General features: G+C 46.5%; 8 protein-coding genes across 8 annotated transcripts; 4 read left to right on the plus strand and 4 right to left on the minus strand.

Annotated features, from left to right (window-relative positions):
• Window positions 1-1,462: 1,462 nt before the first annotated feature.
• On the minus strand, window positions 1,463-4,113 carry N7503_000007 (uncharacterized protein; the record flags this gene model as incomplete). The annotated part of the gene is made up of 3 exons (XM_057059568.1): window positions 1,463-3,275; window positions 3,335-3,862; window positions 3,917-4,113. The coding sequence occupies 3 exons, from the start codon at window positions 4,111-4,113 to the stop codon at window positions 1,463-1,465; spliced, it is 2,538 nt and encodes an 845-aa protein (XP_056926491.1).
• Window positions 4,114-4,821: 708 nt separating this feature from the next.
• N7503_000008 (uncharacterized protein) lies at window positions 4,822-7,341 on the plus strand (the record flags this gene model as incomplete). The annotated part of the gene is made up of 2 exons (XM_057059569.1): window positions 4,822-4,970; window positions 5,025-7,341. The coding sequence occupies 2 exons, from the start codon at window positions 4,822-4,824 to the stop codon at window positions 7,339-7,341; spliced, it is 2,466 nt and encodes an 821-aa protein (XP_056926492.1).
• A 1,347-nt stretch (window positions 7,342-8,688) lies between these two features.
• N7503_000009 (SEC14 family lipid-binding protein) lies at window positions 8,689-9,908 on the minus strand (the record flags this gene model as incomplete). The annotated part of the gene is made up of 4 exons (XM_057059570.1): window positions 8,689-9,060; window positions 9,122-9,511; window positions 9,569-9,710; window positions 9,772-9,908. 4 exons carry the CDS (start codon window positions 9,906-9,908, stop codon window positions 8,689-8,691), a joined length of 1,041 nt encoding a protein of 346 aa, XP_056926493.1.
• Window positions 9,909-10,174: 266 nt separating this feature from the next.
• N7503_000010 (uncharacterized protein) lies at window positions 10,175-10,462 on the minus strand (the record flags this gene model as incomplete). Its single annotated transcript, XM_057059571.1, has 2 exons — window positions 10,175-10,323; window positions 10,354-10,462. The coding sequence occupies 2 exons, from the start codon at window positions 10,460-10,462 to the stop codon at window positions 10,175-10,177; spliced, it is 258 nt and encodes an 85-aa protein (XP_056926494.1).
• A 272-nt stretch (window positions 10,463-10,734) lies between these two features.
• On the plus strand, window positions 10,735-13,371 carry N7503_000011 (bifunctional terpene synthase/polyprenyl synthetase family protein; the record flags this gene model as incomplete). Its single annotated transcript, XM_057059572.1, has 9 exons — window positions 10,735-11,017; window positions 11,096-11,142; window positions 11,202-11,449; window positions 11,518-12,190; window positions 12,258-12,412; window positions 12,462-12,727; window positions 12,793-12,859; window positions 12,920-13,001; window positions 13,051-13,371. The coding sequence occupies 9 exons, from the start codon at window positions 10,735-10,737 to the stop codon at window positions 13,369-13,371; spliced, it is 2,142 nt and encodes a 713-aa protein (XP_056926495.1).
• Window positions 13,372-15,819: 2,448 nt separating this feature from the next.
• On the plus strand, window positions 15,820-16,490 carry N7503_000012 (GFA family protein; the record flags this gene model as incomplete). Its single annotated transcript, XM_057059573.1, has 2 exons — window positions 15,820-16,310; window positions 16,364-16,490. 2 exons carry the CDS (start codon window positions 15,820-15,822, stop codon window positions 16,488-16,490), a joined length of 618 nt encoding a protein of 205 aa, XP_056926496.1.
• Window positions 16,491-19,650: 3,160 nt separating this feature from the next.
• Window positions 19,651-20,856, minus strand: N7503_000013 (uncharacterized protein; the record flags this gene model as incomplete). Its single annotated transcript, XM_057059574.1, has 1 exon — window positions 19,651-20,856. One exon carries the CDS (start codon window positions 20,854-20,856, stop codon window positions 19,651-19,653), a length of 1,206 nt encoding a protein of 401 aa, XP_056926497.1.
• A 1,980-nt stretch (window positions 20,857-22,836) lies between these two features.
• Window positions 22,837-23,861, plus strand: N7503_000014 (2,3-butanediol dehydrogenase; the record flags this gene model as incomplete). The annotated part of the gene is made up of 3 exons (XM_057059575.1): window positions 22,837-23,005; window positions 23,050-23,643; window positions 23,734-23,861. The coding sequence occupies 3 exons, from the start codon at window positions 22,837-22,839 to the stop codon at window positions 23,859-23,861; spliced, it is 891 nt and encodes a 296-aa protein (XP_056926498.1).
• Window positions 23,862-24,588: the final 727 nt, after the last annotated feature.

A 24,588-nucleotide genomic window follows, 5' to 3' on the forward strand; every position in this document is an offset into this window, starting at 1 on the left:
TTATCCTCGGTAAATTTATATGCTTCTCATCCTACATTGCGCACAATCTCTTGAATGAAACAAACCTATTTTTTCAACGCCCTTTTGATCAGGTCTACTTCTCTATAGACGCCTGCATTCAGCAGGTTATCTACGGCTAAAGAGTGGTCGAAACAAATGCATGAAAACTCAGTCTGGGTATGTTAGGACGGCAGTGTCAATTCACGCAAGCTTATAAGGGGCATCGTCTGAAGAAATTTTGGTGTTGGTCAGTATTTTTCACCTGGCAGAAAGTTTATACTAGAATAACCCGTATAGAGAGCTCCATACAGTTCAAATTGTATAGAATGAGCCAACCATCAATATGCCTATAGTTGAATTTTGCATGTTCATGGAGACAAAGAAAACCACTGGATCTTTCCCCGATTCTTGCATCGATGTGAGCGTCATTAGATGGATCGACGATGCGGAGCTATATAGTAGATTCAAACACCCCTGAGACGCACTCTCTTAATGCAGTGCTGCCGTTCGTTGGATGTGCAAGCACGACAGATGCAGCGGCAAGAAATTGTAAGAAGATCTGCATTCTGCATGTATGCATACTCGTGACCCTAAGGCTCTGTTTGGGAAGATTTTACTAAAAGGATGAAAACAATAACTTGGTTCAACTTGCATCCACTCCTCAAGACCCATTATTATTATATAGGGGCTATTTCGTGACTCGCCTATAGCTCTTAATTAGAATATGCTTCTACTTATGTATACGAGCGCTCCAATTCTTATCTTGTCAGATGTCTAAAGGTAAGTTACACCCGAACAGGTTGAGCGCGTCCGGCCGAACGCCCCACGCAGATTTAGCCTTTCCCGAGATGTTCGTCCCCTCCGTCGTCAAATGGAGGTCGTCAAACTAGTAATATGAATACATCTTATGAAAGTTGCAGTAGAATTTCCGCAATAGCTTTACTTGATTGCGTCTTGGAAAGGAAGATTACGGAAGGCAGATGGAGTTCAGGATGGAAACAAGTCTGAAATGGAATGAAGAAGAGAAGAGCTTCTCGTGAGACTGCTGAATAACCTTTATTCCAATACTACTTTAGCACATCTTATCGTTTCTACCTACTACCTTATAAAATCAGTAGCTACCTCTATATTGATACTAATTATACTATAGAAGTACTTACTATTAAATCTATACTTTTCTTCGGTCCATTCCTACTTGAAAGCTATTAAGAATAACAAGCTCAAAACCATTGAGAGCTCAAGGATTTAGATAGAGTTTCTAGGCTGATAGACATATACCACGGGCGATGGGTATACGTAGAATGGGCTAGTAAGGTTTTGAAGAGATATAATAGAATCGAGTGCAATGAACCACTATGGTATAGGCTGTATTAGAGTCTAGTAATTAAGATGATAACATATATAATAATACTCATGAATAGATAAGTTACACGAGTTAAAGCTATGTATCATAAAACGCTACTTATAAAAACATGGCAGCGAGGCTCCACATAACAAATCCAAGCGATGCCAATTGAGCAACCTGGACAGAAGCAGCCCCACTCAAATCAGGAGCAGCATTAACACCCGTGGAAGCATGATACTTAGAAGCACTAGCGGACATGGCTAGGGTCGAGGATGGGGATGGTGTTTTTAGGGAGCTGGAAGCACGCGAAACTCTAGAAGATGTATGAAAAGGTCCAGAGGAAACATTCGAAGTGCCAGTGCCACCATTCGATCCAGTGGCAATCGCGTATGCACCAGAGTCTACAATGGAAGATGAAGCGGTTACCATTCCACCAGGGAGAGTCTGAGGTGCGCCTTGTGGGATTTTACTGTCATTGTTGTCGCTCTCAGTGGATTCAGTAGAAGCGCTATCAGAGTCACTGCCGCCTGTGGAGACCTTGTTTGATTGCGAGGCATCATTGTTCAAGGTCGCCGTGCTGACTTGTTCGTCGGTGATCGCTGTAGGCGCGGTATCAGAGCCACTGCTCCCCATGGGGATAATGTTCGAATAAGAGGCGCCTGTCGTTTCTGCCGAGATAGAAATCGCAGCGTTTGCTGTGTTGATATGCTCGTGATCAGCCGAGATAGTAGTGCCAGCCCGGTAGGGAGGAATGGTAGGCTTTGTAGCCTCTAGACCGGTCTCAGTGGTGGTAGAGCTAGACGTCGTGGGGAGGACTCTAGCGAAAACAACAGTGGTACCCGCGACGACAGTCTGGATACTAGTGTATGTGGTCTGAGAGCGTGCAGGACAGTTGGGGACTGAGGCAGCACACGAGGTCATAGTGACCGTTCTGGCTGTCAGGATTGTAGATATGTATGAGCCATCGTCAGCAGTCAAAGCAGTAGTTGTGTGCAATCTTTCAGCCGCAGTAACCGGGCAGACAATGGTTGAAACCAAGATGGTCTCGGTCGTCAAGTATGTGGTTTTGGCGGTGGCCGGACAACTAGGCACATTTGACGGGCATGCAGTGATAATGCTTGTCTGAGTGGCAAAGACAGTCGAAGTGGCCGAATGACTACCATATTCGGAAAGGGTGATATCTTTGGCCGACGTAGATATTGTCGCTGCCAATGGCGAGGAGCCAGAAGATCCAGAGCCAGGAGATCGAGAGCCAGGTGCCGAGGGAACCGGTGGCGAAGGGCCCGCTCGAGAGGACACCGACGCCGCTGGGACCGACACTGAGGGGGTGATCACCGAAGAAGAGACCGGAGAGACGAAGACTGAAGAGCTCTGAGTCGACTTGGGAATCGATATTGGGATGGTGGTATGAGTCGTTAGCGGGGTGCTGTAAGACGTGGAGTTTGGAGCAGAAGAAGCAGAAATGGATCGAGAGACTGTAGTAAAGTGGACTAAAGGAGTCGAACTAACCGAAGTTTTCAACGGTGTGGAGCTGGCGATGGCTGAGGATGAAGGGGCGATACAAACCACTCTCTGGAAACGCAAGTGGACGTCGGCAATCTCCACATCCGGATAGTATTCTGACTGTTCGCTGTCACAATTCATGTATATGTTGACAATTGCCGATGATACTGTTGCGTTCCAGGTGCCATTTATGGACATCCACCCACTGTCATCGGTTTTCAGGGTGTATGACATGTGCGCCAGATCCAGGAGGAGCTCTTCGTCGAGATTGATGACCCTGATGTCGAAGGTACAAGTCGGGTAGCTTTCCGCGTCGGCCGAAGACGACTTCAGCCTCCACATCGCACTAGCATGGTATGTCTGACCAACCTGAGCGTCCGCAATGGTTTGGTTCAATTCATAGTAACTGAATTCGCTAGCAATATACCTATAGTCATTATTAGCATGTTCGAAGTCGTCACTGCGTTAAGTATTGCCGTTACTCACATACATTGGCCACCACCCGGAGCATCATCGTCGACCGCAACTCCAAAAGAGTCGCCATCCCAGATATCGTCAAAGTGACTTGATGTAAAATCGCCGTCTTTGAGAAGCTCGCCAGAGGCTCTGAGCACAGAAGAGTCACACTGAGAGGTACAGACGATCTCGGGTCCCTTATAGGATATGTCCTTGACCTGGATAGTTCCCGAGCCGCCAGTGCAGGTGGTCTTGAACTCCAGCGTGATATCGGTCTCGGTAGCCTTCCACTGTCCTAGTACATTTGTCCATCCGGACTCTCCTGTCGTGATACGGAGATAGCCATCGGTGATGAATCCGTACTCACTATCATCGTCATCATCATCATCATCATCAAAGAGCGCAAGAACGTTCAAGTCACAAACGACATCATCGTCATCCGTTATCACATTCCAGTAGAAGTCCATCTGGTAATATGGCCCGACTAGAGTGCTCGACACGGTCTGCTGGAAAGTGCTCACAGAGTAGCCAATGGAACTCTCTGTAAAAGGTATTTCGCTATTGCCCTTATCGTTAGATTGGACTGAAAGGGACGGCAAGTCGGAGACTTACATATACCCGCTTTCCGATTCAGACTTAGTGACGATGGTATAATCGTCCGAGCTGGTCCAGTCAGAATCAGTCACGAAGTCGCCATTAGTGACGTATTGCTTCGTTACTTGAGTGCAGACCTCGATATCCTTCGCCCTGGCGTGGATACTTTGTGCCAACAGCCCGGCAAGGAGCAGTGGCGAAGCAGATAGTCTCATTATGGCAACGACCTCTTCTGCAGAGGTTCAGAAGACAAATATTCACAAAGAATGACGGGATTAGGACTAAATTATCAAAAGAGGAAGAGGAGTGAAGGAGGAGTCTGGCTAGGAATCCCAGGTCGTCCCGGTTGATGTTGGATATTCTTAAATATTGTTCATCGGCTCCAGACTCCCTCTCGGTGTGAAAGGATCGCTAATTTAAGATAAGGTCCAATGCAGCTAAGCTTCTGCAAAGTAAAAAGCCATATGGCACCCGATATGGACTAGTCAGGGAAACTAGCGATTGTGGAGGCTCCGTCGGGATAATTTAGCCGACTGAATCCTGCTCTACAGTCGTGGGGAGTATATACAGGCGATGACACTTTCTGAATTTTCTCCTTAGCTCGGACTTATCCGATTTTTTTTTTGATTTTTCTATTTTATCCTGTTCATGGTAAAGCCGTAAAAGTCTGTCATCATCTCCGGAAAGCTTAAACCCGGGCCCCTGTCGCTTGCTTTCACCCTCCCCAGTCAATAACTCCTTTTGCCTCCACTACGACCTTGTTTTCAGCATCTTGCGCAGAAAAAAAAACGGTCTCGTGGATCCGCCATATCCACTCCTTGGCTTATGTATAAACCGATGGCCTTGGTGCGGCCCCCCGGATCACTTTCGTCTTCAAACCACTATCTTCATTAATTGATAGATCAAGCCCTGTGGTCGTCATCATGAGCTCCTCAATCGCTTGCTCGATGGTCGATGTGATCATGGGCGGTACATCAGGCTACTCGTCGTACTGGTCAATGAGTGCCGGTCCGGAGGTCGCCCACTTTCCAGTGATGACTACGGGCGGTCCTGCAGACGATAGTACATGGCTGTGAGTTAAGATGATGCGTCAAATTTAGGGAGAGAAAACTTACTAGATGACCAGGGAAATTTCCGACTTTGAGTATGACTACGTTACTGTCCGCCAGAACATTGCTTCCATGAACGTGGGGGGAGCATATGAAGTGTCTCTAGCCTGGTCAATGTCAACGAATACCTCGAGTGATGCAGCGAGCTGTATTCTGGCTGTTTCGGTCGATTCCACGACCATTCTTGAGGCCGGGGCATCCGCCAGCGGTGTCCGCGCTGTCACTGGCTCATGGGAGACAGCCACGGCGGCCTACACGCCAACAGCATCGACGGGCATTCCCTTTGTGATCACCGTCAGTTGTTCCGAGGGGCAATCATCTGACAGCCCGATTATCGGTTTGGCGGACATTTCGATGATCTCTTCGAGCTGTACCACTTCTACCTCTACAATGGCCTCATCGACACCCAGCACGGCGACTACGATTAGCGAGGTGCCTTGGACGACTGCATCTACCACTTCTAGCGCTGTTTCTACCACTACGAGTTCGTCTTCTAGTAGCGGCGGCAACTGGATCGTCCCTGATAGTCTCAGCACCCTGGAGTCAGGGTCCAGCTCCGAGGCCTCCACTGCTACTACCACTGCAGCCATTTCATCTACGAGTGACGGCGCAAACCTGATCAGCACAGATGCTCCCAACACTCTGGAGGCGGGTAGTACTGTATCCCCTAGCTCTACGTCCGCCACCGCGTCCTCTACGACTTCCTCAACGGTGACTGCATCTACTGGTACAACCGTGTCGGACGACGATGGAACTACCACATTGACTGCCAGCACTACCGATGGTGACTCGCTGTCAGCGATTGTATCAGTTGACTCTGATGACTCGACTAGCGCAGTCTCTGGTACCGTTTCAGTAACCGATACCACCGCCTCAAAGCGAAAGCGAGCAGCAAGCCCTTCGTGTACTCTTTACATCTCACAGGGCTCAGAGGTGATCTCCACCACGATCGTAGATGCCGGATCCCACGCTGCATTTGCCGCTTGCCTTGCAGCGGATTCGTTAGAACGCGTCGAGCTCCTCGCCATATGCTCTGGTTCTGGAGCAACCATCGAGGTATCCAACCTGACCGTCGACTCGAATTCCTCTGCGGCAGAGGAGTGCGGGGCTTCTACTACTGCTACTTCGAGCTCATTTGCTTCCACATCTGCCACATCCCCTCATCGCTCTATGTTTTTAAAGTCTCTTATATATACACCTGCTAGCACCCATAGCACGAGACCTAGCCTCTCTGCTTTCGCCTCTTATTCTCAATCTGCCGTTCGGATTAGCACTGGATCTGCCATACCCTCTGGCTCTGGCTCCGGCAAATACACCAGTTCTACTCTGTTCAGCACTCGCACTTCCACAAATACAGCTTTTCAATCCGCTGTCACCGATTGCCCAGCTCGTGAGAAGACTGCCCATGTCAAGAACGAGACAGTTGCTATGTCTACTTCTATCTGCTCTGCTGCCCCGGAGGCCGGGGCCACAACGACTTCCGTTCCTACTGGCATAACAGTAAACCCCCCTTACGTTACCACTGAGACTGTCCTGACAACTCACATCTCCACTATTTACAAGTGCCCGGTCACCGTGACTAACTGCCCCGCGAGTGAGAAGACCACTGAGACTACCACTGAGACCCTTGTTGCTGGAACCACCGTTTATACCGTCAGTTCTGGTAGCTCCAGCTCCAGCTCCAGCTCCAGCTCCAGCTCTAGATTTGGATCTGAGAATACTATAAAAGCTACTTTTCCCACCATTGATACGGTGTCTTCTTACACAACCCTCTTCACGGGAACTGTGACCGAGGCTGTTGCCATTGACTTGACCAGCTCCGCTGGCTTCTCCGGCTCGAAGAACACGGATTATATATCTACTCTGCGCAGCTCCACTAACACAGCTAATGCAGCTGGATCAATCGACACTCTCGTGAACACTTCGACCAGCTCACCCATCTCGGCCACCACAGAGGGTAAAGATTCCATTTTCACGCTACCCAACACCGTCGAATCCCTCACTACCAGTGCCGCTGGAGCTGGATCCGCCCTTTCCACTACTGCCGGAGTTACAGTTGCTGCTGGTGCATCAGGCGCGACAAGTAAGACCAGCTCGCCTAGCGCCACTAGGCCTACCGAATTGCGGGTATCATCCCCCTCATTACCGTCGTCGTTCACCGTGGTAGCTTCGAGTGTAGGTGGTGTGCAAGCATCTTCGCCTTCGACTTCCTTGTCGTTAACCACGACGGCTGGCACTACCGCCACAATTGCTCCTGTCTTGAATGGGGCTCTCTCTACATTTTCTCCCAGTCTAACCGGGATCATTGGACTAGTCATCGCCTTTTTCATGTAGTCCAGCTACTAGACGAGAGAACCCGGGGTCTCTAACTTTTTGGGGCATGGACTGGGGTACTGGCATAGGGGCCCTGTACCCCGCCCGATTCGCTTATGGGCACGGATTCTATTTCACAGAGATCTACGGAGTATCATAGGATCCCTTACTCTCACTTTTAAGAAATAGTCTTGATCTATTTGTTTAAGGATCTCATTCTTCTCTTTTCGCATAGCCATTTAAATTCTAATTATTCTTTTGAAATATGTAAAATAAGCAGGAAGCCTCGAAACTATCTCACTTATGTCAAGCTTAAATGATATCTATAGTGGGTAAAGACGGCTTAACGTAAAAGTAATAGATAAGTGGCGAAAAGAGGGCTTAAAGAGGAAATAGGCTTCTATAGAACCTATAACTTTCTATAGATATATAATTTATGTAATTTTGAGCTACAACATTAAGTATTCCCGTCAGCTGCATCTAATTAGGGACATAAATACTACTAAGTACATACCTAGGTGCCTACTCACCTTTCTCGATGAACCTCGATCGCCCATACTAGACCATATCTATTGCTACCCTTAGCCAGTGCCGTATAACTAGAGGATTATATCTTCCACCCAAGTTTATGACGTATAGCTTCAGCTCCCTTGATTGCATGACACACCGCTGTTAAGGTTGAAATAACGGAAAAGTCTTTCATATACCATATCTTAGGAGTCTCATCACAATAGAAATTGTCTCTTTTTTGATTGTCTTTTTTGTTCGGAAATCTCGTTTAAGACTGGGTTGTACCGCAGACGTGAAGGCCTAAGCCGTGAGAAAGAAATTGTGGCTCTGGGCCTGGAAAGTGACCTCCTATTGCGCCTGCTAGTTTTTCCATGTCCTTCATCATGTCCTGACTCTTAAGGCGGTCTTCTTCGTCAGACTTGTAGAAGAATGTGGGCTGGGGCATGCCATATGCGTCGGTGAGCTTTTTCGAGGATTTGACTCGGTTTTCTAATTCGGCTCGGCCTCACCGAATCATCGGAGACAACCGATGGTGCGTGTATCAATTGCAGGTGGGACCGCGCCAAAGAAAAACACATTCTGATGGATCTGCGTATGCCATTCATGTGCTTCGCCGACTGGGAGCGTGACTTGAAGGTTCAGATCGTCGAAGGGAAATTGCAGGGGTCCGGCGTCCTTGTCAAATTTCTTTCTGTGTGCATCGCACCCTTCTCCCCATTTCTCGGTCTGAAGCTTCTCGACCCATTTTTCTTTCAAGTCTATTTGACAAAAGCACATTCCCCTTAAGTAACATATGGTATATATTCCATTGGTGCCAAATGCTCATGAGCCTATCAGCTCGGTCCTCAATCAGCCGTATCATTCCTTGATAGTATCTAAGACTGCAATCTTTTCGTTTCTCTTAGACCCTGCTTCGCCACCAACAGCTAGTGCGATCTTCCGACCATACACATCCTCGGTCCACTTGATGGGCCCAGGAGGCAGAGAGCGACTTGGGAGCCTCCAGCCGAAATGCTGCCATATGTTATCATCTAGCTCAGGGAGCATGCCATGTTTGAAGGGAAAGCAACCGCCGAATGTAGTTGGTATGTTCGCATTATCGATGTACTCCTCAAGGGCGGGCAAAACCTCTGTGCTACTCAGCACCACGATCTTCTCTGCCGTATTTGTATCGACCCATGCTTTCAGGTATTTCCAGATCGTGGAGAAATACGAGGGAGCATTACATACCTATTACAGCGAATGTCAATATGCGTACAACACGTTCAGACCATATCACCTCGCTACCTACGAAGACCCGCTGGATGGTTTCCGGATAACATGTTGATAGCAGCCAACTGATACTTTGAGCAAAGTATCTCAAGCTCCATCCCTGCTTTAACCCTAGGTCTGATGCGTCCACAAGATATATGGAGCTGGTGATTGCTACCGAAGGATTCGGCCTGTCAGTCATCATAGAGCAGAGAGGAAAGACCAGGCGAGCGATACTATCGTGGTACACAGAAGCCAGCTGCAACATATCGGGTTTTGGTGGTAGGTTTGCATGAGACTGTGAATCTGACCAAGGTGCTGTATGGCGTGTCTGTTCCCAACACGCTAGATTCTTTTTATTATAAAAGGAAAGATCAAACATGCATATCGGTAGACCGCTTTTGCCTCTACGACCTGTCCAATGTGGATACTGTATTGCCAAGTTAGTCTCTAAACTTGGACTTGAATGAGGAAAGGGTTAAATTACAAATTGACGAGCTTGCTCAAAATCAGCAATTTCAACGATGTCGTAAAGTCTCACGATGTGCTTCTCTCGGCGGAACTGTGATGCTTCTTGGAACTGCTTGAGGGCACCGTCGGCGTTGAATCGACGGGCTGTTAAAAATCGTCTGTTGATGTGAACACCACAAAGAGCAAAGCAAGGAGCCAAGGGGTGTCAGAGCAACATACAAGAGAGTGGACGGGTCTGATAACCCGTCGTAGAGATCTCCCTTTTCAAGGCCCTCGGGTTCAGTCAAAAGATCATGTTCAGCGCATAACTGGATAAACGCCTTGAGCGAATCATCGCATTCTGGAGAAGTGACCATGTTCGCTATCTTACTGCCAATTGTTGTGCAGGATTATGTAAGGATTGGATCCCGGCAGTGAGACCAGGTCTTTCCAGCTTTTATGGCCCTTGAGAAAGAAGCAAGAGGGGTTTGGTGATCAAGTTATGTTAAAGTAGGGATGCAGTTGAACAGGAATCCGCTTGGCGATCGAAATATGCGACGTGACGCAAATATGCAGGGTGACGCAGATAACAATTTGAGTTCTGTCCCGATTGTTTGGTTCAAAGTGGGTCCAATCGGTAGTGTCAGACATGCTGGCGAATGGAAACGAAGCTCGTTGTTACCCAGCGAATCACGAGGGTGTTCTTGATTCCAATCGAGATCGCTCCCAGATAATTGTGCCACGAACTGGGACCCAAAACCTTGGAACGAACCTGTTCGCGCTCCATTCGTGCTGAATGTAACAAGATCCACTCCTACTCACGCCTAATCTCGACCGCAGCTCCATGGCCATTGAGTTCTCGTTTTGCGACCGGAAATTCGTCTAGATGACATGAATCTGATGTCACATATATCGGCTTGTTCTTCGCCATCGTTTGAACAAGGCCTCTAAATATGGCCATGGCATTATGATATGCCGCGATGACCCCTGTTCAGACCCACTACGCACGAACTGAACTGAATTATGAGCATTACACTGTGGTTCCAAGGTTGCCGCCAAATGAAGTCATGCGTGACCCACGCTCTCAAGTCCTTGTCAGGGTATATATCATCGACGCTAGCCGTAGATATAGATAGCAAGTGGAAATCTACTGGAGAACAGAACCTGCCCTATATCACACCGCCAACCACGAATTCCGAAGCCATGGATTACCAAAACGCTCAAACAGAACAAGAAGAGACTTCTTACCTAGTGAGCCGACCAGTGCCCGACATAGATGGGTTTTGCCATAACTACACACTTCGCCGTCATAAGTATGAGCAAAATGCCAACGAAGGGTCTTCTCGCTGTCGTGATGATTGGAGGAAATACATTGGCCCCATTGAGCGTTGGGGCAGCTGCAATCCATTTGATGGGCACTTTGCATCGGTAGTCCTACCGCTGTGCAAGCCCGAGAGATTAGCACTGGTCTCATATGTTTTTGAATGTAAGTGATTGTGGCACACAGTGGCCTGTGCAAGTTTGGGAAAGCGGAAATTGACACGGACGTTTGTTTTTTTTCTAGATGCTTTTCTGTACGACAATGTATTGGAATCTGTATCAAAGGTGTCGGTAAGAATTCATCCTCTCGATCTCGAGATGAATAGCAACATATGCTAATGTTAATGAAGTTGGATGAAGGAAACGATAATATTGTTTTGAACGAGACCGAATATCGCACCGTACGATCAACGACTGGAACCAAACAAATACAGTCTAAGATGCTGTTGGAGCTCCTGGAAATTGACAAGCCATGTGCTGAAGTCGTGATCACAGCCTGGAAGGAAATGGTTGCGACGACCGCGTCTCGTGATAAGTCCTGCATTTTCAATGGCATTGAAGAATATGTTGATTATCGGATCATTGACACTGGTGCCCCGTGAGTTCTTTTCCCACAAGTGTCTTTGAGCCAAAAGCAAGTGTTCCAAAATTTTGACGAGTTTCTAGTTTTGTTGATACCGTGATGCGTTTTGGCATGGGAATTATCTTGACGAATGAAGAAGAGAAACGAGTTGTCTCAATAGTTAAACCATGCTTCGCGGCTCTTGGGCTGGCTAATGACTTTTATTCCTTTGACATCGAGTGGAATGAGTTTCAACAAATGGATGATACCGACAAAACGCCCACTATGACAAATGCGGTGTGGCTATACATGAAGTGGGAAAACATTTCCATGGATGAGGCGAAGGAGAGAGTTCGACAAGTCGTACGCGACTATGAAACAGACTTCCAGCAACGAATGAATATCTTCGTTGCAGACCAAGAACAATGCACTCCGAATCTACGCGAGTACTTGACAGCCCTGGCTTTCCAAATTCCAGGGAACATTGTTTGGAGTCTCTGGTGCCCGCGATACCATCCAGAGCTCTGTGTTGAAGGAGAGGCTCTGTTGAAATGTGGCGCCGCCAACAGCCAAAAAAATCCGCAAAACGAACAGGACAGAACACACTTGATCGCAAACTCGGAGGATCTTACTCAAGAATACTCAGATTCTGAGTCCAGCAGTCCTTCATCCACGGGAACCCCCAAATCCAGCCCTTCAAGCAGATCTTCAGTTGCGTCATTAGACACATTCACCAATGGCTCCGAAGATCAAAAGCAAATACATCTGGGTACTGAGGTCTGGCCTCCTATTCTCGTTAAATAATATATGTTCCACTTTGTGCTAACAATGCCTGTTCTTTCAGATTCTACTTGCTCCCTTTGAGTACATCAACTCTCTTCCCTCAAAGGGTGTCCGTGAAGCCCTGATCGACGCTTTAAATGTTTGGCTGGGCCTTCCAAACCGTACAGTCAAGGCAGTGAAATTGATAGCGCAGAAGCTACATAGCTCGTCTCTTATGTAAGTTGAGCTTGTTCTGAGGATAGTAAATAGTTGCTAAATATCATAGGTTGGATGACATCGAAGATTCTTCGCCTCTTCGGCGTGGCAACCCTGCTACTCACACAGTATTTGGCGCTGCGTCAACTATCAATTGTGCGAATTACATGCTCATCGATGTCATGGACGAAGTCCGCAAACTCGATGACCCTCAATGCATGGCTATACTTATAGATGAACTTCGAAATCTGTTCATTGGCCAAAGCTTTGACTTACACTGGACGCGAGAGGGCGAGTGCCCTTCGGAAGAAGAATACCTGGAGATGGTCAGCCAAAGTAAGGTCTCTTCAAAGCAACTGCCAACTTTTTACGAATATGTGATACTAAGATGATGTGTCTAGAGACAGGTGGACTGTTCAGACTAATTGTACGATTAATGTCACAGAGCGCGTGTTCGCTCGGTGAAAGGTACTCCTTCCCTATTCCAAAACAAAATATATAGTCATGGGACTGACAAAATTTGATCAGAGCCATCTCCGCAGATTTTATGTCTTTGATCGGAAAATACTTCCAAATTCGCGATGACTACATGAATTTAATGGATGAAGAAGTACAATACCCCCTTCAGAATACCACAATGCATTCTAATGTGAAATCAGTATACGAGCGAAAAAGGATTCTGTGAGGATCTGGACGAAGGGAAATTTTCGTTCCCGATCGTCCATGCATGGCATTCTCAGCCATCTGACCTCATATTGCGCGGCATACTACAAGAGAGGAAAGTATCTGGATCGTTGTCTGTCCCCCATAAGAAAACCGTTTTGAGTCGTTTGCGTAATGCGGGCAGTATGGGCTATACTATGAAGACTTTGGAAAGGCTGGAGACAGATGTATACAATGATCTAGACAGACTTGAAAAACAGAATGGCTGCGAGAACTGGGTGATGAGGCTGTTGGTTCACAGGCTGATGGTGCGTTAGTGCTGGGGATTCTATTTCGAAGCTTTTTCTCTACCTGAGTCCAAATTCATTCTTCAAGAAGCCATTACAGACCCCAAGTTTGCGCCATGTCTTCTGCTTGATTGAAACTTTTGCTCAATATAATTAAATCCAGTCAAGTGGTTTGAAATTGTAGATTCTATGAGCTGAAATAACTTCGGCGTCGGTTATTTAATAGCATAGAAAGTAAAAGAGACGCAGCTCACTAGTAGATGCCGCGGGTATTTAAAGGCCTGGGTTCATTCTCGTACACATCCACTTCCTTGCGATAGGCATCAATACAAGCCTTCCCCTGGATGTTGTACACTTTGCTCTTTTTTGCGCATGCCAGTGTTCCTCTGGCTTCTTTGTATAGCTTCCTTCAAGAGAAAAAGATAAATCTGGTATAAAAGATAAATCTGGTATTGAGAACGCAAAAGTGAGGACACGATTGTTCTTGGTAACCATCGGTCAGCATAAATTTGTCTCACCTGGACAGCAAATCTAAATGAAAAGCATTATTTCTTGCCAACTTAGAGTTCAGTTGTATAACAATGCGCATTTATGAAGCTTTCCGTGGATCGAAGACTACTTAAATGGGATTGCTTCCCATAGTGACTTTACATTGTCTGCCGTCGTTTCGGGTATTTGGGCCGAGAAATAATGCATGAGTCTTGGGTGGAAATTGGTTTCATATTTCGCGCTCTATTGCGGCCAATGGTCCGCTCCGTGACTCTGCCGCCTTTGTTTGAATAGGCGCGCGACATCCCAGGTTCCACGGATCAATTCAATGTTGTATTTACACGGAATTTTGAGGTAACTAAGTTGGAACCGTCATTCGCTCTTGATATGTCAGGTAAAAACGTAAATGGATGCGCAGTGCCCAGAGATGCAGAAGTTTGTTCAGCAAAGATGAGCCACGTGGCTATGCGAATAGACTACGGTAACCCTTCGGGTTTTTGGTTCTCATGTACGTCTTTTCTTGTCAATTTGGCCATTCCAACATTTTTGATGATCAACCGCGATACTGATTGTATAGGGTCCCGAATTGTTTTCGCCACCGGGACCGGTTTTCATGATGCTTCTTCTAGTACAGACACCTACCAAGGGTCACGATGTCCGAGCCAAGCGTCAGGTAGATCTTTGCAGAGAAAATTGCGAAACCTAAGCCAATTTTTTCCCATGGTGAATCTAGGCCTAGTGAAATTGGATTGACCGCTCTGGGCTGGACTAAGTACAATTTGTTACCTCCCAAGGGATGTCAATGAGATTCGCATTAACGCAGACGAACAAACTGGCTCAGAAGGCTCTCCCGGTCAACTAATATCTCATACCAGCATGTTGATGTGACTATCCATCCAAAATCTCTTAGGTGTCGCTCTTTTGGAGTTTCGGGTCTACGTCTTTCGATGAGGCTTTCCTCAACGTTTACATTGTGTGGCTGGTCGACTGCTGGAAACATACCATGATAAATTCTACTCGAGACTATGGGCGTTACTCTCATCTGCTGAGACAGATACCACGATCATACTAGTACGTAAACTCCCAGACCCTCCATCAAGTCAATTTGTGCTGCCTATCTAGTAGTTCCATTAGGTAATATACATGTTGATCAATAGGTTATAGACATATGCCGTACTTGCTTTCTCTTGCTGATAATACTGACTTAAAAACGTTCCATAGTAATTATTGATATTTTTTACCTGATTATTGGCTTAAAAATTGCAAATTTGAGAACTCGCTGAGAAAAAGTAATTTCACTTGATCGCCCTTTCTTAACAACTTGCTTTGGAATGGACCCCGTTCTTTGGCCCGTCTAATTTCTCGCCTCATTGCGCAGAGGGGTGATTCAGTATACCCAGATAATTATTCTTCTGCGATCTCTTCACATGGAAGCTAACGGTCTAATAAGTGGGTTTTGCTGCGGTACTCTGCCACTTGTAATTCTAGGTTTGTCTGGCCTCAGGCATAAAGAAATTATCGCCACATAAGTAAGTTCAGCAACCGCGTCATTACATACCTCATCATAGTGACATTGATTGCCCCATCACTAACATCATCCTTACCTACCAGGCCAATTGCGACGTGGTTATGGTAGGCCTTTCCCTGAATTACTTTAGAACTGCGGCCGGTCACTACATAGTACACATATGTCCAGCAATATTGCTAGTCATGACATCAACATTACCGATACTATACAGGGCAGGTTAGTCATAGCAGCTCGGGATTCAGAGGCTTTCATTGGCGAAAGAAAATAAACAAGGTTCGCGACGCTGATTTTCCTGAAAGCAGGTCTGCTCAAGGAAACAGTCCGCATGACCATAAATCAAATACAATATGCCCCAAAGGCACTCGACCAGCCATAGGTTCTCAAATTCAGATCTTGTCTGAATACGCATCACCATCCTATCAATAGCGCAATAGTGCTCACCAGTCAGTATGACTAAACGTATGCATCAATCTGGCGATAGCCCTGACTCCCAGCCCTCCCTCGAGCAACGTCTTGAATACACTTTCCAAGACGAAGATCCAAGCAATCGCCCGCCGTATTCCCGGCCGCCCTTGGATGAATTCGGCGAGGTAAAGTGGCGCGCCCATTGCCAGTGTGGCAAGGTATCATACAAGTTGAGACGCGAGCGACCGTTGAAGGCCAAGTTCTGCCATTGTCGCGGATGCCAAGTCATGCACGGCGCACCCTTCCAATGGGCAGCCATCTTCCCGAAAGAGGACGTGCGCTTTGACAACGGAACGAGCGGTCTATCATTCTACGCAGCTCGAGAAAAGAATACCAAATATCAAACACCCACCAAAGTCTCTTGCGCTGTTTGTCGGACTCCGATCATGGATGAAGGGCGCAACATGTGCCTGTTGTTTCCGCAATTGATTGACTTTTCTAGCTCACCGGAGGAGCAACGGGAGCGGGTTGAAACGTTTTTACCATCGTAAGTATCATTTCTTATCTCATTGGGATATTACGTCTAATAATGATGATAAGGTGCCACATATTCTATGAATATCGGTTGCGGGATATCCACGATAGTATCCCTAAATGGAGCGGGATTGACGAGGAAAGCGAACGTCTGGATGATAGTGGAAAGCCCCTGGAAGATCCAGGCGAGTAACTTAGCTTTCGAGTGCAAGGCGAAGAAAATATTTATCTTCCATTGCCGACGCTCTCGTTTTCGAAACTATATTTGAGTAACATTTGACGATTGGCATCTGGATCCAAGACCACGGCCTTGCGCTACCCAATTGTTTATAGCCCAATAACATACCGATGAGCGTGGCTTTGGCGTTGTTGGCTATCATGAGACAATATGTATACTTTCGAATTTTAACGTAACCAATAAAGTAGAAGGGGGACTACCCCAGGTGGCGAAAGATAATGAGCTTCAGCTAATGACGCCTAGTCGACTTTTCATCGACTATACCTCAATCGGTAGGGCCACCATTACAATGAACCCGAACTTTTAGCTGTAGCATAGACTCCTGGTTAGATACCGTGCAGCTATAAATATTGGGAACATCCCCAAATCTCCTTTTGCCGCCCTGCTGGTGTCACTAGTGCCTACTTCGTGATTGTTTGTATTGTCCGCTTGCTCTGTTTTAGTCCGCTAAAAGATGTAGTGTTCGGCAAATGGATAGTATACTTACTTAGTTTTGGCGTCATTTAGTGAGTCAGTCTCTAGCTTAACCTGTCGGTTTATATTAGCCCCATACCCTTGAGGCATTGTCTGACGTGACATTGCGAAATTTTATATGATTAAAATTCTAATATGTTTGCTGCTTATAACAAGCCTTGCCTTACATAGCATAGCAATTGGATAACGCATGATGTATGGTTTATTTCGTTTAAATATGGCTATGATAGCGTAGTATAGAGGTTGAATACCATCAGTATTTGGTTTAGATATCGGTATCATTGAATAATGTACTGTTCATTTTTGAATTACATGATCTAGACAACTCTATTCGCTGAGTATTCAATGTTTATACTTTGGTATTCACTACATAGATAGGATGGCTTTTATTAAAAATAAGTCCATCGGATTCGTATATGCGTATATGCAGTTAGTCGCCTGCTTATGTTGGTGATAACGAGAAGGGAAAAAGTAAGTAAAGATTCGAGATGAAATTTGTAATCCATATAAATACTTTAAACGATGAATCGCGCTGATTGAGCTCTTTTATTTCGCATTTTAGTTATTCATTGTTGATCAGTCTTTTGATTGCGCTTTTTGCAAAGCGCAAGTCTGGTCCGTCTATGGATGTAAGGGGCTTGTAATATACGAAATAAGTCAAGAAGTAGATTCTCAAGAAAGAATGATAGTTATTGTTAGTAGTTTGCTGCATGTATCCAGATTTACATGTTCGACTACAGCCATGATCTACATGTCCGAGCGCAACTTGTAATACTTTAGAACCTCAGGAATTTTACCGGAAAATAAAGAAGTATTATTCAAAGTGCAATATATTGGGGTTTCCAGCATTCCATTTCGCGACTGTACAGTAGTAAGATAGTAATTGCGCCACCACCGGCCTCCTTGCTGAAGTCCTCATGCATCAGACGTCATGATGAGTTAAGAGGGCCAACTAGATATGGACAGCAACCCACCAATCAGAACCATGGATAATTCACTCATTTCATCGGTGGCCTAGTTTAAATGCCGCGCCGTGTCCTTGAGCACTCGCAATTTTACGTCCCACACTTCATTAGCTGGCACTGATAATTGGAATCTCATCTACACTATGACCCACCGACCTCGTGCCTCTCAAGGAGCATCATCGACGAATAAAGTCCCTAAATTGGTTCCAACTGTTTCAGTCATACGTTCAGCATCATATCCTACTTTTGCTGCTGACGCTTCGCAAAAGGTTACAATAACCAAAGATCTGAACGGGCGAAACCGGGATTACCGTCAACAACTTAAGGCGGCTTCGACTGAGCTTCTGAATGATGATAGAGTCGAACCAAGATCAAAAGCAGGGAGGTCCATACAAAATGTACTTATGGAAACCGAGCGTCGTTTAAGGGAGCAGCGAAGGGCTTCTCTGCGCACGAAGGGTTTCAAATGATTGCTGTTTTCATGTCTTCATCTTCGACAATGAGTTTTTCCGCAATTAGTTGTGGCTCATTATAGGGCCACTTTCCGTGAAATTCATTGCGCTCGCTTGTCTTAATAGCCGTTATTTATTCCGTTGAAGCTCAATGCCTTGCCCTCAAATCCCCCCAAAATGATATTCGCTCAGATAGGATGCAAATTCTTCTGCTTATCGCGTGTTGACCTTCGCATGGAGTTTTGTCGCCATTTTTAGCTCAGACATTTTCCGACCACGTCGCCTTTTATCTTCTATCGACCTTGGGAGAGTGCTTGTGTCACCGGGGGACCGAAAACAGCGTCATCCATGTCAGATGGTACGACAATGTTCCGTGTCACCCAGAAGCACCTAACACCGACTCCTCCACAACCACACCCCTTTTAGATGTTTACGACCGCCGACGAAAGTAATGAATCAGACCCATCGTATCCTTTGTCGAATTCTCTTCCCTTGGACTCCTCTCAACCACAGACTCACATCCAAACGTTGTAGCTCCCATTGACCTGGGCAAACGGAGTAACTGAACATTCTTCGGCTGGCATTCCAAGGGTCTCGGGGTTTCGCTCCGGGGCCCTACCGGACATTACCTTGTGAAAATACCAAAACGAATGACTGGCTCGCGAGGGTTCACAAGCCCTGATGGTTACAGAAGAATCTTAATTGGCAATCGATGCGGGGCCTGACAGGTGATTGTACATCACTACAGTATTGGCGCTTATCTGGAGTGTTTCAATGTATATGCTTGGTTCACAATGATACTTGAAATCAATATTAACCCCAAATGTTTCTCGCTTTATTTGCCAATATTCCCCAAATGTATACAAATCCATATTCAAACACACCTCCGCATCCTTGCATTTGTTATGTGTCTTTGATGAGTCAAATCACCATTCGATAACCTTCCTCTCTATCGCCGAAAAACCTTCTAGGGGAAAGGGCGATAGCCATATTAATCTCACATGTGGTGTTCTTCCGCATTCCTATATTTTCTTTGCTTTTCACTCGGCCACAAATATGTGCTCTGTTGAAGTTACTTGAGGTGGCAATGCAGGTGATAGTGAATCTATAAATACAAATAATATATGTCTAGGGCTAACACGCTTTCATGGTCGCCGTGAGGCCGTGAATGCATTGATGATCTGGCTATTGTACATATAGGTTTCTCGGTAATTGAAACCAACTTTATTTGCTTTCTTCTTTGGCTTCCTCTGCGATCTTCTCCACCTGGTCCTTTCGCTTCTTCAAAACATCCTGGATTTCTTGGAAGGTCTCTTTTAGGACGTTTTCCGCGTCGCTGCCCCTCTTTTGCGCGATCTCCTGTAGTGAATTCAACTGAGGAAGAATGTTGGAACCACCAGGTATTTTCTTCAACCAGTTATCCAGATCGCTCGAATCGCCCAAGTTGCTTTTCACTTGAGTAGCCTGCTCCTTGATGTAGTTCTCCACATCCTCCATCTTCCCAGAAGAAGCGCTCTCCTTGACAAGTCCCCAAAGATCTTTGGAACTACCCTTTTTCAAGGTATCTGCATTGTCTTCAACCAATTTTTTGAGCTTGGGGCTCTTTTCAAGGTATTGCTGGGACTCCTTGAAACCTTTCTGCCATGCCTCATCTCCTAACTTCTCAAGCTTGGTCTTCTTCTCTTGAATTAGATTCTTGATCTCGTCGGCAGACTCGATACTTGCGCCGCGCTGCACGATGCCGGAGATTTGTTGCCAGGTTCGATTAACTTCTTCCTTCGCTTCGGGCCCATAAGTGTCACCCATCTCCTTTAGACGATCAAAACTACCACCGACTTTCTCTTTGATCTCAGGGTGATTGTCGAGAACGTTCTCCGCCGCGTCGCCAGCAAGGTCGAATAATTGCTTTGCATATTTTTGTAGCACGCCCAAAGACTTGGCCGCCGAGTCTGTGTTCAATCCCTCTTTCGTGAGGAGTGCATTCAACTCAGTATATGCATTCTTGACCACCTCATCAAATTCCTGTCCGTGATCCTTTCTGATCTTGTCCAGGTCGTCAAATGCGGTGTCGACGTAGCTACGCGCGCCAGGGATGAAGGCAGCATAGCTTTTGACCGTATCCCGCAACCAGCGGTATGCTTCGTTTGGCTCAGGGGTCTTCTCAGCAACTTTCTGCTTGGCCTGCTCGATGTATGCTTGTGTCTGCTTGCTAGTATTCACGAGCGTCTTGGCTCCGGAGAAATGGTACCAGGTGTATCCCGTCACAAAGGCGACAGCTCCACCAGCAAGACCACCAATTAGAGCAGGATTACTGCCACCCGGTGCCGCATTGGAGGCGGTGGATTGAAAACGTTGTTTGATGAAGCGAGACTGGGGTTGGAGGTGCTGTCTGGCAGATCGTGCTGTGGGGCCTGGGATTCGTCTGAGCATGTTGAAGGTATTGGAAATGCAAGGGAAGATATGATGCGTGATCGTGAGCGACGTGTCAAATCAAATTGTAGAGCTGATTGAGAATAACTTTTTGAGCAGCAGAATCATGGCAATTAATAGGCGGAGGATACTGCCAGATGAACCTAGTAAGAAACTGGGACGGGCATTGATTTGTCGATCTGTATGACGTGGGCTGCCGTCTGATAGGCTAACTTTGCTGCCTTGGTCCATGGGAGCCTTGATCGGCGCCCAATAAAACCGGGGAACTCCTTGGAAGATATCATATGACGTCATACACAGAGATCATGACCTTGCGCTGTTGCTAAAAGCAACCTGCAAACTGCAATGACTCCATGTCCAGGAAGGTACTACGCTTAAGGCAAACACAGCCCAGTGACGTCATTTCCATTAAGAGCTAAGTTAACGTTTCCAATATTTGCTGACTGAAGCAAGATCATGTGATGATCCCTCGAAATCTGGAGCAAGATTAACCCCGTATTGCAATCTGAGCTGCAGTTTCTGCGCTATACCAGATGTAGACTGGTGGTGGTGTTCTTCTAGCAAGTTCCATGGCTAATCGTGTTTCCGCATCAGGCTTACCAGGCCATTAACTGGTGGAAGTAATGACTTGATGCTGCTTGGCCGCAACGAGGGGTCGGACTTGATTGCACGTGCCTTCGTAGAAGAGCAGAGGAAGCCCGCAGAGAGCTCTTGAGTGGCTGGTCTTGTACCCGACCCTGCCATCATACCTCAGTGCTCTGCTGTGATGTCAACACGGCTGGCTGCTCATTGGTGGATTCTTTTCTGGGCAAATCAACCTCAAGTCAAGTGATGATGTATGGCATCTTAATTGATTGGTCTCTGTCCGTGAATTTGTTGATATGGTAGTGGCGTTTTAAGCCTGTTCATATGCTAATCTCTCTCAGGTTTCGAATAACCCTTGGGAAGCTGAATCCTGTCCCCGTACGTTCTACCTTGCTACGCCAACTTGCGCTGAAGTCTGCAACTACCGGTCTCGCCAAATATGACACCAACTACGCAGCCTTCGGACTTGGCTTGTCTTTGTGATCGAAGCTGTCTATCGTGTCTTCAAGTAACCCCCCTCCCCCAATTAGAATCCCAGTCTATATTTGGAATGGAACATCTAAAGAAAAAGTGGCGATAGATTACTCTTCCTTCATATACCCAGCCAATTGGGAATCTTCCCGCAGTCGACGGAATGACAGCCTTCAACCCAGGGTTGGCTCAGTTACCCCGTTCCCTTCATCAATCGAAGCGAGTATAATACGCCCATAGCTGAAATCACGATAGATGACGTCTAACACATTTTATCTCTCTAATGTTTCACATGCCATCCTTGACCCTGGTCCCTCGTTTGATTAGTTCTCATGATGTTCGAAAGATCTCTGATGTCATGGCTTTCTACTTGTACCGGTCGATCTTGCCACATCGTTAGATCAAGACAAACGTATTTCGTTCCCCTATTTTCACGCCCATATAGATACCGTCTTCCTAACGGCCTAACGTCACTCAACTGATAAGACATTAAAATTTCTCTCAGTAAAAGCTCAAGCTCACCATATGCTGATACGGCCTATGCGCTCATACTCAGCCAGCATGTTGAATACAACGACTCAGTCGGGAGACACACTGCACACGACGCTGAATAGTGCGCCGTTGATGAAGTCTGCCCGTTTTCACGGACCGGGCGATATCCGTGTAGATGCAATTGAAGAGCCAATTTGTGGCAAAGGTCAAGTAAAGGTTCGCATTGGAATACCAGACACTGTTTGCAGTACTAAATCAATGATATGCAGATGAGGCCAGCTTATGTTGGAATCTGTGGAAGCGGTGGGTTCTTTACATTCAACAATCTTCAAAATCGATCTAACAACTTTAGATCTCCACGAATATATTGGGGGCCCGGTGTTGATACCCCAGACACCTCATTCTATTACGGGCTCGACATTTCCTCTATCAATGGGCCATGAGTTTGGTGGCATTATCGAAGAAGTTGGCGACGGTGTAACACATCTCTCCCCGGGCCAGCGTGCCGTCGTGCGCCCTACTATTTTCGACGGAACATGTTCTGCCTGTAAGCAAGGTCAGGAACACTGCTGCGAGTATATTGGATTCATTGGATTAAGCGGTAAGGCTTACTCAGTCATCCCGAGGTCTAACAATATTTAAAAGAGAGTGATAATCTGATGGCTTTTCCCAGGCTACGGGGGGGCTTGTCCAAAAAGATCGTCGCACCAGCCGGTCACTTCTACCCCATCACAAACAACATATCCCTCGAAGCTGCAGCCCTTATAGAACCACTCGCCGTCGCCTGGCACGCAGTTAGCTTGTCGCCGTTCAAATCAGGCGATAACGTCCTGCTCGTTGGAGGCGGACCTATTGGGGTCAGCGTCGTGCAGGTCCTCAAGCTGCAAGGAGCGAAGAACATTATAGTGTCTGAATTAATGGATAACCGCCAACGCCTCTGCAGGAAGTACGGCGCAACGCATATTTTAGATCCACGAGAGGGCGACATTGCGCAAGGCGTGCGTGAGATCACGGGTGGTGTCGGTGCAGATGTTATTTTCGACGCTGCGGGTGTGGAGAAGGCATTGGTCGGAGCTATACCCGCTTGTCGGGTGCAAGGTACTATTGTTAACATTGCTGTTTGGGAGAAACCGCCTTCCATTCCAGTAAATCAGCTGATGTACAAAGAGCTTCGGTACGTGGGAGCGGCGCTGTATGACGAAACGTCGTTTTTGGATACGATCCGCGCGGTGAATGACGGTAACTATACCCTTTTTGTCTTTATACTCTACCCCTTTCCAGGTGTTTGGATGGTCTCATCTTACTGAACTTCGGCTAATATACGAGTAGGCCAACTTAGACCTGAAGACATGATTACCTCGCGCATTACGCTTGATGAAGTTGTGGAGAAAGGCTTCAAGACATTACTTGAGCATAAGGACGAGCACTGTAAGATACTGGTAGACGTGCAGGCTTAAACCTCCACAGCATATAATGCTATGGAAGGGATTTTCGCAAGATTCAAATTCAACCAAACAACTCTATGATTATTCCTTCACCGCCAAATTCATGACAACCTACATCCCCGAGTGAACGGTATCTTTGCACTTGAGAAACGTTAGTAAGAATATGCGATATATTTTATGCTTACTGCTGCGCTAATGTAGTGAGCATCGCGCATGAAGAGTTTTGCTAGTTGTCTAGAAAGCACGCAATAATATGATTGCAAAACGGTCCGTGAAGGCCTTGGAGACTGTTCAGTTGGAGAAGTTGCAGGGCTCGGGGACGATCGGTTAGAGACCGGTATCACTGTGGAGATTCGAGGATCTCTTAAATCCAGATATTGAGCCGCACAGGAAAATTGCAGGACTATTCCGTAATTTTAAAAGGCTTAAATGCAGAAAAGAAAATCAGGCCGTGTGTCATGCGTACGCTTTATCATTTGGAGCGCCGTCTTTTGCCACTGCATCTTTGAGGCACAAATTCTCCCTCTCCGCTTAGAAAAGCAAGATACGTGTTTCAGCAGCCTCAAGAAGAGCCTTGGCAGCGCTAAATTTGGGGAAAATATGCGCTTCATAGTTGCGTGAGTGAAGAAGAGGCTTACAGTTTTATAAGTATAGCGTGTCTAGTACGATCTTCTTTGGTTGTCTCATCGTCTCCTAAATAGGCTTATATCCATGTTTATTCGAAGCAGGTGAGACATGG

The sequence above is a fragment of the Penicillium pulvis genome (assembly GCF_028828015.1).
Source record: "Penicillium pulvis strain IBT 33274 chromosome Unknown contig_10_segment0_segment0, whole genome shotgun sequence".
NCBI lineage: Eukaryota > Fungi > Ascomycota > Eurotiomycetes > Eurotiales > Aspergillaceae > Penicillium > Penicillium pulvis.